Source organism: Coturnix japonica, chromosome 9 (genome assembly GCF_001577835.2).
Source record: "Coturnix japonica isolate 7356 chromosome 9, Coturnix japonica 2.1, whole genome shotgun sequence".
Classification (NCBI taxonomy): domain Eukaryota; kingdom Metazoa; phylum Chordata; class Aves; order Galliformes; family Phasianidae; genus Coturnix; species Coturnix japonica.
This window is the reverse complement of record NC_029524.1, coordinates 3,395,160-3,416,712: the sequence shown is the minus strand read 5'-3', so window position 1 is coordinate 3,416,712 and position 21,553 is coordinate 3,395,160. Positions and strand designations below refer to the sequence as shown.

The 21,553-nt window shown below is 42.5% G+C and overlaps 1 protein-coding gene across 3 annotated transcripts in view; it reads right to left on the bottom strand.

Annotated features, from left to right (window-relative positions):
• The window catches only part of RYK (receptor like tyrosine kinase), a 48,485-nt gene that overhangs the window by 25,428 nt on the left and 1,504 nt on the right, over positions 1-21,553 (bottom strand). For 2 of the 3 annotated variants that reach the window (XM_015871176.2, XM_015871177.2), the window contains exons 2-7: positions 8,810-8,931; positions 6,900-6,999; positions 5,801-5,935; positions 4,046-4,102; positions 3,075-3,219; positions 673-773 (exon numbers count right to left, since the gene is read on the bottom strand). In XM_015871176.2, the coding sequence (XP_015726662.1) occupies positions 673-773; positions 3,075-3,219; positions 4,046-4,102; positions 5,801-5,935; positions 6,900-6,999; positions 8,810-8,931 (660 nt within the window). The remainder of the gene's footprint in view (positions 1-672; positions 774-3,074; positions 3,220-4,045; positions 4,103-5,800; positions 5,936-6,899; positions 7,000-8,809; positions 8,932-21,553) is intronic. The other variant, XM_015871178.2, reaches the window with a different exon arrangement.

The following is a 21,553-nucleotide window of genomic DNA, read 5'->3' as shown; positions in this document are numbered from 1 at the left end:
AGCACCAAAACTAGTGGTGCTCATTTCACTAGGCTACACACCAATTCAGAGATCCCAGCTAACCAAATAACAAACCACTACAGAAGAAATCAGTGTTTGGCTGGCTCCGCTCCCTGATCTGGTTAACAGTCTAGCTGCCTAAGTGCCAGCACAAGGGAAAAGGCTCACAGTCAGTCCAGCCTTCAATGAGACTGATTTGCCAGGGAATCATGTTATTGTCTTCAAACCCTGAATGTAGGAAAGGTCCCTTTAATAGAGTTACGCTGTATAGATATCCTGCCACTAAAGCTGATGAACAGTAATTGCAGGAGTAAATACTCTCTGTAGATAACAAATAACTTCAGGAATTACAGAATTAACACAGAATGTAGCTAGTAACTGTTCCCAGACTGATCTATTAGAAAGCATATAAAGCACTGTCACTTCACCCTTTCACCCTTGTAACACTATCACACTCCTAAGGTGACTCCAGCATCCCAGACCATATGTAGATCTCAATCTTAACTATGAATGACAAGGATGGATAAAACAATACATCACATAACTCTGAAGAGAAAGTGACAGAGCCAGGAGATTATTCCTGCTTTTCTGTCTTCCTTAATTCAGAAGAAGCGAGACCCATATACTCCAGCTGTGTCCAAGGCAAAGGTCTGTAATTAGATTAACACTTACTGGTTACTGGTGTTGCATTGTTGGGTGTATCAGCTCTCAAGTACTGTGTCGTCTGTGTGGAAGGCTGGGATAAACCTTGCGAGCTACTGCTGTCGCTAATGCTGTTTTAAAAACAAAATTGGACACGAACATGATTGTGTGTTACTGCACTCAATTCAAAATTCATCTATTAAAGTTAAATAATGAAGGTTTTCCAGATTGAACTTGAGTAACTAAAAAACCTCAGCACTTCTGTCTTTGGACAGTGAATGGCTTTTTCCTTATATTTGTGACGACAGTCTATTTTTTGGTTTGCTTTCCCCACCTCTGAAAAATCAGAGATACAAAACTGACAAAACACATATTGCAAAAGACATCCTCCCATGCCAGAAACAGCAAAACCATTATATTACAATATATATTGTGTCTTTACTTCTTGGTGCCAACATCTCACCCCACACCAACTATACACCAGTTTATCCACCTCTCTTTTGCAGATCAATACATTAAGCTGCCTTGCCATTTTTCACTGATCGTCTTTCCACCTTAACTTCCTCTAGAGTCTTTCAAAGACTGGTGCTAGCAAAAAAAAACGAATGATAGTTAAGTTGCTATTTGAAGTTTGTCTTCAAAGCTCCCCACAGTGATTCACTTTCCAGCAAGTCCCCCAGGAAGCAGTGTTCTGACACAGCCATCACAGTCAGCGACCATACAGCTTTGTTTTCTCTTATGGCTTTACCTTCCCTGAAAACTCCTTTTGTAACATGATCACCTACCAGCCAGACAGATTTCTCTGGCTGCCTTCTTGCTGCTGGCAAGACTGAAAAAGAACTGTTTTGTGCCTGTGGCAAGTTGGAGAAACAACTTTTTTGGTTGACTTTATTGTATTTTTAGGTTCAGCTTGTCTGGATTTATTATCCTCGTCTTCTCACTCGCATGCAATCTCAGCTTTTTAAGGACTAATTCTTGCTTTTAACTACGCCCATTATCCTACTGTTAAGCCATGCCAACTTTCTTTGGCACTTTAAGTGCCTTTGATAGACGGTATGTAAGCATTTGCTCTGAACTTTCAATACAATGTTCTCAAATAGTCCACATGCAACCCATAAACTCAGCTGCCCATTTTTAACTTTTATTTAACAATCTCGTTTTTATTTGCTCTGCCTTTTGAAATTAAGGGCAACAGCAGCAGGTTTTTTCTTTTACCCCTGTTCCTCGTGGGTGGTTGTTAACCCTCACAACGTTATAATCTTTGATTCAGATCCCCTCTGCAGAAACACTCTGAGCTTCTTATTCAAAACCAAATCAGAAGTTGTTTCTTCTCCCATGCATTCCTGGACTCGTTGCTCCATCAGGCAGTCACTGATCATATATATTACTAGTGTGTAACACTGAGGTTAAATTAAAACACTGAAGCAGTTTCTCAGCCAAGGACTGAAATATCGCTTTGCAGGGAATTTGCTGGCTCTTACACTGCAAAAATCAAGTCTAATATAGTGGAAGAAAAGGCAATTTGATCACATTGCTAGACTGAGGCACAGATTCTCAAAACCTCTTAGAAGAATATATTTACATATACTAAATTTAATGCTTTTCTTTTATGGAGCAAACGAACTTTTTTACTTAAAAATCTTCAGTAGACAATTTAGGAACAAATGAATTGAGGAAAACTGACTGGTCACTTGGTTAGATGACCTCACACTGAGTACAACTCTTCAGGTACTACTGCTACTTAGTACAGCTAATCCCCCAGAATCCCAGTGATCTGGTAACACTGAAGTAGCAGAGGGCTGAAAGAAAAGCAGGGAGGCATCTGTCCAAGGCAGAGGACAGCTACCCTGAGAGGCTGCATGCAGGAACAAAATCCACAGAAGACATCCTTTCGGAGAGGGAAACCACCTACACACCCAACTGCATTTCCAAAGTATTCAGCTTCAAAACTCCCAGCTCCTGCACAGTTGTACCCGATGCAGCTTGTTCAAATAGCCTACAGGAGAGCCACAGTATGCTTCTTGTTTATTCCCCACTCAGCAAAAATCACACTCAACACATTAAAAAGGAGACGATGTGTGTCAAATGTATTATCCCTGAGCATGCATTACAAGGTCTTCTCTCCTACGTGCCAACTGGGTGTAAAGGAATCAAAAAATACATCTGGGAAAGAGAGATTTTCAGCTTTGTAACCAAACACTTGTAATTCCCATACCTGACACCAAGATCAAAGTGAACCACAACCCTCCACACTATCACCTGCAACTGCTGCCTTAGTGCAGTACAGCACTTAGCATAACTACATACCAGTTGCTGCTGCAGCTTAGCACAAATTGCACGCTACTACAGAAAGCTTATATCCGAGACCAGAAATCCCCAAAGCCTGCATAAATTCATCCCCAAAAAAGCCCTTGAAAACTCTGATCACGTACCTGTCGTCCAACTCTATCCTTTTCATACTGTGGAGATGCAAGACAGCTAGTATTATTGCCACCAGGAATATAACAGCACAGCACACGCCTACGCTGATATAAAACACACGGGTAGAAGTGGTGGGAGCTGCATTTACAGGATCAACTGAAACACAAAGGCAAAAAGCTTCTGAATAGGTCTCAAAAAAAACAAACCAAAAAACAACACCTCAGATATTCTGGTATTCCCCAACAAGCTGACACAGCAGGATGACAGAACTGCTCCAAGACTCATCCCAAACATCACCACTGCCAACGTCCGGCAGTTGAAGGGGCTGGCACAGAGACAGACAAGGGTGTCCTCAACTATGGGGCACTATGGTTCCCTCCGTGCTGAGAAGGAACATAAGCCCAAGGGTTGGATGCAGAAGGCACATTTTATCAGTAGGGCTTCTGAATAACCCTAGCCACTTCTAATTTATAATCATAGTATTGTGGATAACAATGGCCCTGGAAGAGACTGTGAATAGAGAAAGGAAAACTGAGCAACTATCCAATGCTTTCCAAAGCATTTTGGCAGAAGTGTTTGTGTTTCAGGTGCCACAGAATGAGCACAGTCAGTCGATTATAGTTCTGAGCAGCAGGGAAATGAGAGTAAAGGAAACTAACTATCAGAAACAAATGAACAGAAGGCAAAACTGCAAACCAGACAGGTCCTTAAGTCAAGAGACTGATTAGAGTAATATGCAGCAAAACAGACCCCCAAAGACGTGATTTAGAAAAAAGTTGTTGTGAGAGTAGGCGTAGTTTTCTGCTTCCTCATTAGAGCATATTACCAGATAAAACCATCACCAAAAACCCCACTAAAATACTGGGTTTAGTAGAAACAACTTGAGGGGTTGTTTTCATAGGGAAAGCTGCAAAAACAAAGAATAACCCCAGGTTTTATTTTGTTTACACTTGGAGTAAGTGGTACATTTAAGGTTACTTACAGATAGCCTTGCTGCTATTTTTGTCAGATGCTGGAGATTTGACTTCTGGTTCAAGCTCTAAACAGATGAGAGAAAGCCATTAAGCTTAGTGAACACGTATTACTGCAGTCCTTCAAAGGAAATCAATCGCCTCACTTCATGAAAAACAAATGTTTTTCCAAACAGATGAGCTGACCTTATGACTACAGTTATTTCTACATTTCCATTTTAAAATGCCTAACCACTATACAGTAGTATTTAAAAAATAATAATAATAGAAATTACACTGCTTCAAGACACATGTGTCAGGTATTTCACCACTAACATGTATGTCCATTGAGGCTATGTTTGAACCCACTGGATCTACTTACCCTTCTGCTTGTCCAAGAAAGTGCAAAGCAGCAGAGAGTAGAAAAGACAGGAACAGAGTGACTGAATGTATGTACACTAAATAAAAGCCCTACAGAATCAGCTCCTACAGGATAACAATGACTTTATTAATTGAACATTCAGTGAATATTACTCAGATTCTAACAACTTATCTATGAAGAAGTTAAGGGGTGCAGCCCTGGGCACCTTGCCTTCTCAGCTGCAATCATGAGTGTTTTAAAACTGAAGGATGACAATGTCTGTTTAAATATTTATTGGGAAGAAAAAGAACAAAAGCCACATGGACGTGCTTGGCTTCTTGTGTGAAAATGGTCTTTTGGAAAGGGGATAAGTCTTTGTTAAGCTTATTATTGGTCACTAATTATTGAAAGCGCAAATCAAAGGAAAGCAGGCTGCAGAGATCACTTCAGTCGAACTCACTGAGGTTCCACATACACCTGAGGCAAAGTAATGGATTTCTGTGAGTGCAAAGACCCAGACTCACATCCTCATTCCTGCTCCCAGCTGCAAACAGCAACCTCCTCCCCAGCGCAGCACCTACTTACTCCTTATGGAGATACTTCTTTGCAAAAATGAAAGCCAGAAAAAATACAAAAAATACAAAAAGGAAAGATCTGACAACTTTGCTTCTTTTTTGAACCTTCCAAGGACTTATTAGGAACGCCTTGAGCAAAACCACTTGCAAGTTCCCACATAGAGCTACCTTACGCACTAAATTAAATTAGAAATCCCCAGATGCTCTACACCACTCAATGCACAACCTTCAAAAAAAGCTACTGACATGATTATGAACCCACAGAAACGTGATCTTTTTAAGAATTACTTCTGAGTAACTTAGGATGTGGCTCTACTTCACACACCCTGATAACCACGTAATGCTTATGGAAACCCCCTCAGCTCATTCAGCAACTCAGAAAGGTATGAATGCATAAGCAGTCTAAGCTTCCCCCACTTAAAACACCTGAAAAAAGCACCTAAGAAATCACAAAGTGAAGAAATTCTGTCCTTAAAATATTTTCAGAAAGACCTCCACTTACACTAGAAAGAGATACGATACATACTGAATTAAGAAGAATTTTCTCACAACATTAATGCCAAGGAGCATGAGAATCAGTGTGAAATGCTAAAAAGCCACACCTTCACACACATTTTTGCATCCTTGGACATTTGCTGGACTCAATGCAACATAATACTTGAGGAATTCATTCTTTCATCACCTTATGCTTCTTCCAACAATCCATATTTTTTGTCTGGAAGCCAAGTTATTACTATTCCCTCCATAATTTACTCTCGTGGATTGCTACTAGTGTCCTTAGTCTTTCCCATTTCCTTTATCTACCCTGCATGAGCGCTAAAAACTGCCGAGTATTTGAAACAGTGCCTTACTTTTGTAGCACATTTTCCTTCGTTTGAAATTTAAAACTGTGATGTTTTTGGATGAGTTTATTGTCAAGTTGAGCTGCATTAATATTGTGACCTCAGAGTCGAGTCTGCCAGTGCAGGAGAGTTCAACACGAAACACTGCAAACAGACAACAGACAGTACAATCACATTTGAGCACATCTCAGACATCATGTGACAGTCACAAAAGCATGAAGGGTGTATTTTTCAATGAACTTAATTATGTGTCACATTACAGCTCACGGTTTTCCCTTGTGGGCAGATGACCACCAACCACCCACCAACTCTGGAGCTGAAGCCCTCTCACAACAGAAAACTCTCATCACCCAAAACCAGAAAATTCCATTTTCCTCGTTGTTTTTTCAGACACTATGAAAGTCAGCTTCTTGCACAATAGTTAAGTTTAAATACTTCAGCCTGTGCAAGTCTGACTGCAATCAGAGCTTGAACTAATCTGACAGTATTTATTTCCCAGCTTACATACCAGAATTATTGATGCCAGCAGAGCAGACACAACAAGTCTGATTCCCTGGTCTCTGCCTCCACAAAGAAGTGGTCCAAAGCCAACACTAAAATAAATACTTTATCCCCATGGAGCACAAAGCAAGGAGGAACTGTCACTGAATCAGCAAGGAATCGTGATCATCTGCCCACTTCCTGAAACACTTTCTATTAGAAATTCTACAGAAGACCTAGTACATACTCAAAATAGTTTTCTCAATTTTAAACTTATCATAAACACTTCCACGTATTAACAGGCCCCATACATCTTGACATTATGTATCTGTAGGCTAGCAAAACTCAAAGGCATGGACTCTAAAGTCCATGCAACTGCTAATTACTATTGTTGAAAGAGAATGGGAAGCTTGTGTGTGTGTCTATAAACACACACAATGTCGTGTTTCCTTAGCAGATCTCTATCATCCACTAAACAAAGGGAAAGACCTTACTCTCAGGCTAGCAGGCACAATGTATAAAACTCTTTCAGCAATGTTATAACTGTTGTAGAAGACTTGTAAGCATAAAACATTTAACAGAGAAGGCTCAGAAATCTAGTACTGTCAGTCCTAGCTGTACTGTTTACCTGAGAGGGTGCGAGGAACTTCTCCTTGTAAAGAAATGTTGGCTTGGGGCATAGCCATAGCCATGGGATTATCCACCTGAAATCCCAGTTTATACTCAACCTGTAACAACAGTTGGGAGATTGGAAACATGTAAGAAATCTTCAAAGCAGCAAGAAGAAATTCTATATACTGTTTGATACTTTTTCCCAATGTAAAGAATAAATAAAATCCCATACCCTGCTTTTTGGAGGAGGAAGGAAGGGGAGTGCAACAACCCCAAGCACCCGAGAATTCTGGGGACACCCAGCTGGGAAGCAGCCTAGAATTGAAAGGCCTAGAGTCCCTGTAGACACCAAGATGAACACCAATCAGCAATGTGCTAGCAATGTTGATTGGTATTCCTGGCTGCATTAGGCAAAGTATTAAGAGTAGGTTAAAAAAAAGAAAAGTGATCTTTCCACACTGCCCAGCACTGGGCAGACTGCACCTGGAGTACCACATCTTGCTCTGAGACTCCCAGTACAAGAGACTTGGACACAGTGCTGGAGGCCCTGGAACAACTCTCCAATGAGCAAAAACTGAGGGAGCGGAGATTCCTCAGCCTAGAGAAGAAGAGCCTCAGAGGGATCTAATCTATGTCAATAAATTCCTGCAGGGAGAGTGCAATGAGAATAGAGCTAGGCTCTCCTCAGCAGTGCCCACTGACAGCACAAAAGGCACAGAGCACAAACTGGAACACCAGGAAACAATTCTGTGCTACATGGTGATCTAGCACTGGCACAGGATGCCCAGAGAGGTGGGAGGGGGATTCCTTCCTTGACATTCAAAGGCTTCTGAACATGGTCCTGGGTACCTTGCTCTGGGTGGCCCTGACTGAGCAGAGGTGGAACTGAAGGACCTCCACTGGTCCCTTCCAACATCAACTAGTCTGCAATTCAGTGAAAAAAATAATAATAATAATCCTATTCCAAGTGGACAGGCAGTGACAAGGAGGCCCAGGGCAAGGACAGCAAAGCACGTAGCTCCTAAATGAAGCTGTAACAGTGAGGAAACTTCCTCAAAGATCCTGTTCAAATGGCAAGTGACTGAACTGCCTGTGAAAATGGAACATGGTATGAAGCACAAGGGCATGCAATAGCTTTTGTGGGTCTGAAATCACATCCTGTAAGAAGTGACACCTCAGAAGGAAGAATGCTGGCAGATGGAATGGTTAGAAATTGCACCGGTGAAGTTATAAAAACAGTAATGTTTGATTTCAGTCATTCCTGTTTAAGAACAGAAGAATAACCATTGCTCAGACTTATAAAAAAAGAAAGTCTGGCAGAGACTAAACAGATCATTTCACCTACAAAAATAAATTAAGTAACTGGAAAGCCTTCAAAATGTAAAAGCATACGCGATCTTTATGACAGTTGTTGCTGTGCGCTCCAGCTGCAGTAATTAACTGAAATAAAAAGCCCCTTCCATTTACTTGAGACTCAGTAATAACATACTGGATGCTAATTTTATAGATACTCCTCATCTCCAGGAATCTGTTTCTAGCAAACTCTAAAACACAATTGTTCTACATTTGATTTCCAAAGGCTGAAGCCTCGTTTCATGGCTGCTTCTGTGTGTTCAGTTCACCACCAGCAGAGATTACACAGGAAGCAGCTTTATTTGTTCTGGCAAAAGAAATACAGAATGCTTCACAAGAAGCGTTTAACCTTCCTAAAATAAGAAAGAGGCAGTTTTGATACATAACGATTTATTTTCTGCAATCAAATAAACAAAAAAGTAGCTAAAACAATGCATAATATTTTTTGCACCTACCATATGTTATTTTCCGCAAAGAAAAAAACAATCATAACAGCAGGTGATACAACAGGTGATCAATAAGCAACACAGATCATGCAGTAAGAACTGGAACGCAGAAGCTTTGCCTGCTTACCTTGGATTTAGCATGCCAACTGAAGTGAAGATTGTTGGTCTCGCTGGGAATTAAGAGATTGAAGGACAATGCGTAATGATTAACAACATCATTCCTCACGTAAGACAACTCTGCATCTAGACCTGTAATAAGAACAGGAAGAGAACAAGTAAGACAGAGGAAAGAACCAGCAGTAACACACCAGAACAGAGCAACTCTCAGCACCACCAGCTCTGCTTCTTATTTGAATCTTTAAGCAAATACTTCCTCAAGTCCACAAATTCAATTGCAGGTTCAGAAATCAGTGCTCACGCATCAGCATTAACAAGAGTGCTCCAAGCTTCTGGGAAAGCAACAATTTTACACCCAAGTAAACAGGTAGAAGTTGGAACGTCATGGAAGAAAACAAGACTCTTCATGGGGTTCATTACTTCCAAAAGAATTGTTACAGACTCCTACAAACACACCTGTCTATCACTGGGAATCATGCATCCAACTTTCTCTTATTTACAGCTGTGTCCCCTCAAAGTATTGATATATGCTGATATATGGACTATCAGCTCTTTAATTGCAGTCAGTTCCTCCTGGAACAGCTCATTTGTTGACTGCTCTCCAAACTACTCGAGCCAAGACACATACACTACGGAATCAAGTTCAAGGCAATCAGATCAGAACACAAAGCACATAATGAGAGAAGTTACATTTATACACAAATTAATACCAATATTTAGTGTTTACAATTTGCTTTCTCAACTTTTCAGTCCACCTAGAAAACTAAAAGGCCCACAGAACTACTTGCTGAAGAGCAATGAGGTATTTTCTTTAAGATGCACACTCTGATATTACCATTACTTAAGCTGTTATTACCATTTGCTGCACAAGGATGCAGTGAATACAAGACAGGACTCAACAGCTTGCCCTGGATATTATCAGCAATCTGTAGTAAAACAGTCACTACATATTAACCCCATTCCCTGCCACCGTAAAATTACTTTCAGCTCTATATACTCAGGATGAAACTATACTGTATTTGTAATCGATGCCATTTAGTCTCATTTCATTCACTGCCTGCACTAAACACTAACCAGCACAGGATACCTGACACAGCAGGAGAGCAGTGGGCAAACCAGACACAGGTGCAGGCTTCAGCCATGAGCCACACAGCAGGAAGAGTTCAACTGAAGTACCAACAGTGCAATTGAGAACATAAATAATGGAGCTGCTTTTACTGAGGCTACATAAACAAGAAAATAGGAAAAGGCTACATAGATATGCTGTATTCAAAGAGAAACGCTATATGTGCAATAGCAAGATGCAAGTCAGTGCGAAGTGTTGGGTGCTCTCTCATTCCAACACTTGGTTTAATCCGCCTCGTTTTCACAAGACATCGAACTACAGCCAAGATATTCTTCCTTTTATTCCCTGCTGGCTCGTTAATGTCCTGAAACATAAGCAACCCAAGAGTATACAATCACAAATACAGGAGGGAGGGAAGGCTGAGAACCCTAGAGAATGGATGTACAAAATGCATCAACAGAACAGGGCAAGCCCAGGGACACATGTGCTGAAACAAGATCCTGAACAGGAAAAGATGCATGTGGTTCCTTAAGTGCTGACTCCAGTCAGAATGAGCTGGTATTAAAAATAGACTATAAATCAAGGTTACACTTCTCCAGTTTGTCCATTTTTTCCACTGAAGAATGAATGGGAAGAAATAAGAGCAGGGTGAACAAACACATACACACACACTGAACCAACATACAAACTCTGACAGTGTCTAAAAAGACAGCTTTCAAAACAACTTGCCCAGGTAATTATTATGTGGGCAATTACTATTACATGCTAATTAGTACCATGTACTGAACCTGCATCAGACATGGACACATGGAAAGGGGTGTGCAGAAGGGCTCGCAGGTACCAGACACTTGCCATTAGATCTGAACAAGATAGGAAAACATACAGGTATCAACAAAGCTAAGTCTCTGTCACAAGCTCAGTACATACAAGCTATTGGAATAACTTACAGGACAGAAGGATGAGCAGGTGAAACAATGAAAGTGGAACAATAAAATTGCTTTGGGAATTAAACCACCTTCTCTTGCTTGATGAAGGGTCTCATCAATGCCAATGATCAATGTTCAAACTTATAACACCATGAGATTATCAAGGGGACAGCCCCAGATTTAGTATAACTCTTGTAGAGAAACCAATCATAGAAGATGAGCAATGCACAGCAATAAAATTGCCATTAGGACAAAAGGCTGGACGTATTTCTGCTTGGCAATTTCATGTGCAGTCGTATCTGAAGGCATACAGAAATAAATTACCCTAGAGAAGATCAATCAAATCGTTAAGCTTTAATAGAAGCAGCATGCTACAATACTGAGTAATTTGATTACACAGACCACCAGTATTTTAATGCCTGTACTTCCATAAAGATCTAGATACAAACAAGTGATGTTAATTACATGATTTTGAACAGCATTACGGAAGGGCAGCATGAGAATGTCAGGTTTTATTGCTTCAAGAAAATTACACTTCAATTAAAATACCGGCACATAAAAATAATTTAAGAGCTTTTCCAGTACAGCTCTTAACTCTTAAAAAAAAAAGAAAACCAACAGAAATCTACTTGGCTCAGCACCCTGCCTTTATCAGGAGCTAAATGAAGATGCCCAGGAAAGAATTTAAGACCAAAGCAAACACGTTGTGGCATTTTACAGTAGATCCTCCTAGCTTCTGATGTTTGCAGATCATAAATTTCCCCAGCTAAGATAACAGACAGCTTCTTTCAACAGCTCCCACAGGATATTTCTTGAATATCTGTGAACACAGATAAATGCACTCCCAAACTCTGAAACCCACAGATACAATCTGGGAAATGTCAGTGCTTCAGTTCTCTGTGGTGCTTTTCCCCCCCCTCACTGTACCAGCAACTGAAACATTTTCTGGTAGCACACCTTCCCCATCACCCAACCAGCACCTCTCTCAGAACAGGTTGCCCAAGGAGGCTGTGGATGCCCCATCCCTGCAGGCATTCAAGGCCAGGCTGGATGTGGCTCTGGGCAGCCTGGTTTGGTTGCTGGTGACCCTGCACACAGCAGGGGGGTTGAAAGTAAATGGTCGCTGTGCTCCTTTTCAACCCAGGCCATTCTATGATATGATGATTCTCTTCCCACAGATCCCGATTAAGAGGACAACAATCAGCCTCAAGGAGTCAAACAGGTTCATGTGGATGGAGTACTGGCTGGGAACTGCTCCCCATCAGGAGTTTTGTTCCTCTTACCTACATACCCTTTTCCACAGAAAGAAACTGCACTGGCCTCACTACTTACATTTCCAGACTGATTATGTGATACCATTAAGTCTGTCCAGAGCCAACACTAAATTGATTCTGAGTCTGCAGGAAACACTCTAGGCTCCATTACCGTGACATTTAAAGTCTAATTACAGAATGAAGGCAACTCTGAACTACTTCACTTTTTCTTCAGATGCTCATATTCACTTCTGCTTTGTAAAGCTACTCAGTCAAACGTTCAGCAAGCCAAATGGAGGGAGTAAAGCCAGCAAAAAGCTAACACAGAATAAATAAATAAATGAATAAAAAGAATGTGAAGGAATACTTCTCAGTCTATTTAACCCCTTGAATTAGTGACGGTGCTCAGGAGCATCCCAAATGGAAAGCAAGACTGCAGCAGCACTTAGTGCTTACACCAAAATGCTATTGTGACCTTATCCAGATAGCACAGGGTTTGTTTTAGCCCCCTAGACAACACTGTGGGCAGAGGTAGCTACATCTGACAGCATCAAATACAGCAAGTCAGAGTCAATGCAGAGCTTAAGCCTGAACATACTAAAAACAAAGTTACATCTCTCAAATACAAAAGCAATCTAAGGTATAATCAGCCCAGGTAGCAGAAGACAGAAACAAGATCAGTTTCCCAAGCATCTCAGAGCTCATAAATGCATCATGCTCCCTGCAATCATATTGACTGGTACCATGTGGAAAAAATAAGTGCTATTCTGCAAGGTGTCTGGCTCTTTCTAAGATGTTAAACGTTTTCTCTGCCTGGTAGTCTAAGTGATGTAAATATAGCAGAGCACACAGAAACTCCTGGAATAAGTATGTAATATTTTGTCATATATAAAGAGATACATGGAGAAAACAGACAGCTGCAGGAGGAATAAACAGATGCATTACAAAGTGATGAAGAAATTGAGAAGTTCTTCAGTAATGATTTTCCAGTCCAAGTAGTAAAACATAAAGGAGAAGAATCTTAAAGAAACAGCAAAAATGGTTATGTTACAAACTGCAGAGCAAACGCTTCTATTGGTTTAAGCAGAATATTGGCAATCAATGAACAACTGTAAAACATCAGCGACAGAATGCTCCACCAAGCAGCCTTAAATAAGCCCATCTGCAGAGTGCACAAAACAAAGGGATCCAGCTTCTCATTACTCAGACTTGATGAACCTACACCAACTCCCGTGAACTGTAAAGCCAATACCTTGCTTTCATTTCAAGGCAAAACAGGCTGCCTTTTGGCCAGGCAACCCATACATCTCATTATTAACTTCCACATCTTCCTCAAGCTTGAAAGAATAAACTGAAGTTGAAAATGAGATAAAAGAGGCTTGCCAACAAGGCGTCCTTGCAGACAAGTTGTGCAGAGCCTTGCTAAATCCCCTCCACTTGTACTTACTTTGTAAACTCCCACCACATCAGGCTTCAGCTACAAAGGCCAGCAGACAACTTGAACTTATAAACTTCGGGCTCACCATGCAGGCTTAATAGACTAATTAATATTAAGCCTGGGTGGCAGAAAGTTGGAGTTAATTGCACATATGATGCATGATGCAAAGGGAGGTTGCACATGTGTTAGATTGCCTGCAAGTACTTTGGAACAGTGAGGAAATGGGCAGGAGATAGGAATGAACTGAGAGATCCTGCATGGAAATGCCCCTGTAGACTCCTTTTATTTGAATAAAGATGAAGACTCTCCTCTCTCTCAAGCGAGCCTATGTGAGAAAAAATTTTCCCAACAAGCACAAACAAAAAGGTGAATTTAAGCAGCACCACAGAGAAAGTGTCATTCTTTGCACTGTTTAACATAACAAAACATCTGAAGAAGCTCAAAAAGGAAGGGGAGAGGCCGATTTTCCTTCCCAAATGCAAAAGATGCTGGGCAGCCCTTGTGTTCTGACAAAATTGGATCATGTCAGTGTAGAAGCCTAACAAAACACTTCTTTTCAAGTGCCCTTGTGCAAAAGCAGTCTAGCTTCAAGTCTCTCCCCCCTCCCTTTTTAAAAGCACGACATACAAAAGAAGTTTGCCTCTGTCAGCATGGGAAAAAGCAGAGTTTATTCTTATAAAGCAAAGCTGTCCTACAACACGCACTAGTAGAAGCATGAGTTTCTCAAAGACAACGACAGCTTTTAAGATAAAACCCCCAAACAACAGGCTTTAAATCATCACAGCGCAATACTGACGGATCCTGCCTACAACATAAGGGGTTTAAATCAAGCACACAATGCGAGAGTTAGGTGAGACTGCAACGAGACCAGCACTCATACTGCAACAAGTAGTATTGCCCTAAGAGCAATGTGGGTAAGAGCAGCTGACATCACCGGCCCTCCCACCTGTCTGCCTCTGGTAGATTGCTGTCTGTGTAACACGAGTGACTGAAATGAATGCCAGTTGTCTTACGTGCTGGTCTGTAATTTTTAAGAGTATATAAACAGCTGAGAAACCTCTGCAGAGTGATGTCAAACCTCCAGAGCCATCACAAAGCGAGCTGCTCCCGCTCCTGACTCACAGCCACTGAAATAAATTAATTGAAGAAGGATACATGCTTAAACAGCTTACTCGTTTTGTATAAACACTGCATTTGTTCTGAGCTTTATGGGTTTCAGGGAATGATGCCTCCACTCTTGAGCATCTCCACTGCATTACACCTCTGGCAATAGCAGAGGCTGACACCCCAAGACCCACATCCTCACAACCAACAGGCTTTGATACCCCTTCATCACCATCCACTACTTTGGTCAATGCAACAAACCCCTCAAAAACAAAGGCTTCTCCCAACAGTGAACAATTTACTTCATCAAGGAAGGAACGTGTCCTTTCATCCTCTCTCCCCATTTCCTCCTTAGAAAAAACGTACCAGAAATCTGAAATATCAACATTATGATCAAAGCTTTGCCAGGGACTTCCTTCCTTTGCAAGGGGTTCGGCAAGTAGGTGCTCAAGGTCTTGACACACTTCAAAACATCAGGATAAGCACAAGAAAACGTGGCTGAAGAACTGAAATCAGCTATTGGTTACAGAAGCCTCTTTAGCATGGAAAGAAAATGTTTTCCCAAAGCAGCTATTTCTAATTCGAATGGATTTAATTAGTTCCATTCAGCAATCAGCATAAACAAGACTGAAAACACAACTGGGAGATTTAAATAAAGAGAAAATCAAATACAAACTCCACACGTGTGATTTCATTTAGAAAACAGAACATTTCTTTAAATTTAACACCAAGTATCTGAAAACACAAATGTTTCTAACATCCTATTTATACAGATCCAATATACCCAACAAAGAAAGCAGGCTTTCCCTTCACTAGAGTAAGTAATAGATGACGATCTCCTATTGCATTTGTATTTCTCCATGCTGTTATAGCCTGCCAGATATGGATGTCCATTGGGAATTCAGGCCAAAATGTTTGTTTTCAAGCATCTCGCTGGTCATGAGTCTCCAGAAAAAACGAACAACAGAAAGAAGGAAAGAGTAAAGTCTTAATTAATGTGGAAATAAGGTAGAGGTGGACTTTCATATTCATCACCCAGATGCTAAAGGAAGTCAAGAGACCCTGTGCTTGAGAGAGAAATCATCAGGCAGAATCCATCAGCATTCATTAATACACTTTCTACCCTTGCTTAGAAACTTTCCTTCCCTGACTGTCACAGCCCTCCTCCTAAGACACAGCACTTGGGGGATGCTCCTCCATACACCTCCCTGCCAATATCATGCTTGATTTGTAAGCTCAACCCACTCTGGAAGCCACAGAGCACACAGACTCTGCTTATCCACACCGAGGGCTGCTACACCTATGCAGAGTTCACTTTTCAGCAGCAGGAGATGGAACACAATATGCAAGGCTTTCAATTTGAGGAAATACCCAACATAACTTCAAGGCAATGACTGCATTCTTGCAAACCAACCAAGATTCCTATATCAGGCAATCTTCAGAGGAAGCAGCTAACAAACAGGAAGAGAAGCTCCCAGCTGAGAGCTCTCATTAAATCCTCACAACTCTTCACTGGCAATCACCCATGGCGTACCTTACTTATGCCAGTTTCACCTTCACTGATGCAATTCACTTGAATGATGCTGAATTTGCAAGTTCAACATCGCTGGCACACAAGGTTTTTCTCACTGCAAGGCAGCTGCGGAAGTCACGGGGCAGGCACCTGGCAGGAAGCAAATACCACCTCCTTGGGGGGCTGAGGTGAGAGCGAGCGGGAGTAGATGACATACAAAGGTCCCTTCCAACCCCAACTATTCTATGATTCACAACAAAGTTGTGTTGCACATCTCTTCGGACTGAATTGCTGTAATACTCCCAACCAAAGTGTAACCACCTGGCCAAAGTATGCCAGGAGTCATCTGGACTCAAGCACAGAGTGTACCTGCAATATTTCAGCATCCTCTACCCACGGAAGTTGTGCCATGTGCAACTCCTATTTTAGTCACAGCAATCAACCCGTGCACTGACCCAGTTACCTCTGCAGGAAAAGCAGGGCAGCGGAGCAGTGTGAGCCACCTGCTGAGCAGTGGCCCTGCCAGCAGCCACAGGCATGATAACTTCAGGAACAATTACCCATTAACGCTGCTTTCATTCTACTAGGAGTTACTCTACCGGCCACCAATTAACTTCATAAAGGCCACAGCAGATTCCAGAGGATATTTTTTTGCTTATCAGTCTGCTCAGTCTCACCATCAGTCCTGCTGGTGTTATGTGTGCTGCAGCTTTTCAAGCCAGCTAACAGCAGCTCCAGCACTTACATTGCTGCTCTGATCTTTCCCAAGCAGCCCAGTGAAATCAATATACTGGTTAATTTAATTACGGCTATTCAACACTCAGTTAAGTGGCAGTGAAATTCTAAAGCATCGCATTAGTTTCATGCTGTTGCTTCTGCTCCCAGATCTCCAAAGCAGTCAGTGCAAATATGTGAGTTATCCGCTTGAAAGAAAGACAAAGGCAGAGATGGAAGAGAAATAATGCGTTTGAAGCCTCTACCATTGCGCCCTTTGTACTGCCACAAGGCTTTAGCAGAGAGTGTCAGCATTCATTCTTACATGGGATCTGCTGGTACTGCAGCCATTCAGGAAAGCATGGAAAAAAAAAACCCACACAATTCGTGAGGCACATCTGATTAAAAGCACTTCAGCCTCTGCAGCTGGGACCTGAAGTGCAGCTTCAGCAGTGCACACTAACTCACTAAAGGAATAGTCTCTAAGTAAGGGCACTCTGCTGCAGGAATGGTGGCAACGTGATGCTTCAGTAGGATGTTTGGGTAGGAATTAGTCATCAAGAAATCCTCTTTTATTAGAGCTCTGAATATTTGGAATTAAGCACCTATTCAGCTTCTCCAGTATCAAAACACGACTCCAAGCAGCAGAAAAGGGGAAGAAAATTAAATAAAACAGCAAATCCCACACATCAGTTTTCTAAATAGCTGATCCCACATATCAGTGAGCACAGCACAGCCATCTCTGCAGCTCTCACTCACAGCACAATGCCATCCAGGGACTTTTCACATCTGTAAGCATGCTCCTTACCCCCTATGTTCCCCCCCATCCCAGCTGGTGTTTAACAGAAGCTTCAGTCCTTGCCTTGCTCCCAACACCGTGAGCCCTTTTAGCTGGCTTTTCTCATGCATGCAGGGAGCTCTGCCTTCACTTCCTCTTCCTTGTTCCCATTCTGTCAGTGAACCAGAGGGAGAGCATGTGCTCAAGGAAGCCAAACAATCACTGATGATGAATAAGATGCTGCCAAACAGAATGCGTGCACAAAACCACATCAGTGAGAAACGCAGCTCTGGCATTTTGCTCTCCTGGGAGGCCAGCCTTCATTCTTAGAGGTCAGACCGTTCCCAAGTGCATCACTAGGCAGACCTTGACCTTGCAGGAGCCAAAATGGCTGCTTCCTCCCAGGGCTGAGCACAGGTAGCTGCATGGGGAAGCCAAGCCCCAGCTGCCAGTAGCACCCCTCCGCATGGAGCAGTCATCAGAAGCAAATGCCTCCTCTATTGGGAAGGATCTGAACCGAGCCCCCAGCATTTTTACATTCCATCACGCAAGCTGGCGTGATACACTTGGCCTCAGAAACCCGCTCTCCACCTCAGCACTGCTGCACGGATCAACTGCAAAGAACTCCAAGGTTTCCTGGACCTCTTTCATCACAGCAGCCCCATGGAAAAGAAAAGATTTCAAAGCAATCCTCACCCACATCAGAGGCTGCCTCCATAGGCTACTGGAAGCTCCTGGAAGCAGATTCTTCTGCCGGTTTATAAACATTACAAGTAGGGGTTTATATGAGCACACACGTCTCTGAAGCTCTCCATACGCAATTTGAAGTGTGTAAATTAAAAGGGAGGTAACGAAATGGAAAAAGGCAGAGGAACTCCAAAATGCAGCTTGTTCTCATAAACCTCAAAACAATATTGACATGAACTGTGGTACTCAGTAAATCAGATGGACAAGCAACCAGGCACACTGGAAGGCTCCAAACCGAAAACAGATTGCTCAACTTCGTGATGCAAGCGACTTGTCACAACCTGCTGCAGCCTGCAAGAGAGCAGATGGTGCTGCATGCATCCTCACAAAGCCCTGATGCCTCAATCCCCCTGTTTCACCTACAACGCTAAAAAACCATCTCAGAAGCATCCATCGCAGCCTGTCATTAGATTGAGGGGCTGTACTGGGAGAGGTAATAAAACAACTGGCCTGAAAGCAGCACCCCCAATTAACTGGAATATATGTGAATATTCTGAGGCCAGTAGCAACAGCTCAATTCTATTCAAACACACAGCAACTGCCAAGGTTAGAAGCTTGCTGCCCAGCCAGCAGCGTGCACCTACAGTAATTATTAAGCTCCTTTCTAATGATACACTGAAGCATAATTGTACAGCTTTATACTAGGTGTTACTAACAAGGCTCATTCATAGCATGAATGCTATGCAGTGGTGATGCTGCGGGCTGCAAAGCTGTGACAGACAGGTGTGAACAGGCTTTGAAGCAACTCAAGAATCACAGGAAAAAGTACTTTCACTAATTTTAACATCCAGTATATCACAGCACACTGGCTTCCAGGTCCCTTTCACAACAACTAAGCAGGTAATGGACAGAGACCAGAGGTTCTCCAGTCACTACAGATGCAGTGCAAATGCCATGAAGCTCTTTGGTAACGTTAAGCAAGCTGTTCTGCATCAGAAAATGAAGCTACCTGAGAGAGTTCAGCAAAGGGAAGATGCTGAAGGGCCTGCAGCAGCTCTCCTGTAAGCAGAGGCCAAGAGAGCTGGGTCTGCTCAGCCGGCAGAGAGGCTTAGTGGAAACACAGCCATGGCCATCAGTCCCTGCAGGGAGGTGCAAGGAGGACAGAGCCAGGCTCTGCTCAGCAGCGCTCAACACAGAACACAGGGCAGCAGGCACAAACCCAAATGTAGGAGGTTCCCTCTGGACTTCAGGAAGCATTTCTGGATTGTGCAGGTGGCGGAGAACTGGTACAGGTCACCCAGAAGTTGTGGAATCCCCTCCTTGGAGATGGTCAGAAGCTTCCGGACACGATGCCAGGCACCAGCTCTGTCTGGTGAGCAGTGGGCAGGACCAGGAAATATCCAGAGGTCCCTTCCAACCTCAGCCACTGAGTTCATGAAAAACAGAGCTAAATGGCTGGAACACAGCAAGTTAAATGGCTGGAACACAGCAGCATGACTAAGAAATGAGCAAACAACCCTCTGCTACAGCAGCTTCTGCGTCACTTTTGCACCTCACTTAGCTAGACAACTCATTTGAGCAAGCTGCATGCTGGTTTCAAATGAACTTTTACAGCACGTAAGAGAAAGCCAATGCTAGTTGAACTCCGTAATTAAGCAAGAGCAGATATAAAACCAAACAGAGCACTACACTCAGTATGAATAACCTAGAAGAAACTAAGCCAAGGAATACTAGCTTCACAAGCTCAATGCAAGTGTCGTAGGACATGGGACTCTAAGATTCTCCTGCATTTTCAAGTTAGCTTTATGTGATGCCACACGTGTGTATTTTCCCCCACGGGACTTCAATCTCATTAATGCTCAGGCTAAGAAGCTGCCCACAAGATCAATGCTGAAAAGTGTACCAGGCCTCATAGCCAAAACTCCAGTTCAAGAGAGATGCACCTATTAAACAACGCTGTCCGTGTACTTTAAAAGATCAGATCAATTTCAGAATAAAGCTGGATAGCTATAAATAGTGGATATTTTTTACCCCATCTCCTATATCTTAGTTTGCTACTTGCAAAACAGGGATCCAAGCGCCTTTAGATCACAGGATCCTGCAAACAGCAGATGATGGAACGTTGCAACAGATGAACATCACACTCTGATTTCACAGGAAAAACTGAATGAAAGCCACTAAATAAAACACAGACCCTCTACTGAATAACTCATCACTGATTTAACACCATCTGTCCTGAGCGTTTAACATCACACACACTGGAGAAATGTGATACAGTCACACAGTGTTACCACAAACATGGAGCTGTGCGTCGGCTCAAAGGCTCAGTGTCTGCATGGAGATCTGTGACAAGGGGTGTCCCTCAGGGCTCAGAGCTCTGTAGCATCTTCATCAATGCCATCAACAGGCTCATGGTTTGGATGGCTGAGAATGCCATTCCATGGGAATAGCAAGGGATGCTTGTGACAGAGAGTCCATCTGTCTGCCATACAGCCAGCAGTGCCTTCGGGTCCTGAGAATGCTGCAGCCTTTTAAAATAACAACGTATCTCACACAAAAAGGCAAGCCAGTTTTCTCCAGTTCTCCTCTATGTAAAGCCTTAAAGATTTCAAAACAGCTAATCCTAAAGCAGCCATATGGTCAGAATCACGCAGATTACCAATGGAAATCATAAGCATAAACACAGAGGGAAGTAGCAGGCAGTTTTCACTACAAACCACACTATCTGCCCTGCCTCTGCTCCACAGAAAAGAGCAGCCACGAATAACATGAAGCCAATATTTCTTCACCTCGCATGCAGAGGAGCACTGCAGTGCCTCCCTGAATAGATAGATACAACCTGGCTGGCAGTGGGGCCACCCATGGGTACATCCCTGCAGAACTTACACCAGGCCCCAAGGATGCTCCAGCATCATATCACTGGGTACAGTCAATCCAACAGATACATGGCTGTATAATTCCATTGGTTCCAAATCAACTTTATGACCTCAAGATGTACAGTAGCAATCTTAAGAAGCTGGAAAACACACCACAGGCTGTAGCAAGACTGTAACCCTTGGGTTTATTAACACTTCAGAGAGCTTCCCCTTTAACCACAGCAACAGAGTAGCACAGATGGAGTTTGTTTGCAAACAACAGGTAAAACAATGTAGTTTGCATGTTTATACTGCAGCTTCATTGAAGCTAACAGATCACTTACACAAGCAGTGTAGTTTTCCTGCCTACAGCATCTACCAGACCACTGCTTTCCTAAAAGAAGCTCCATTCTTTCAGAT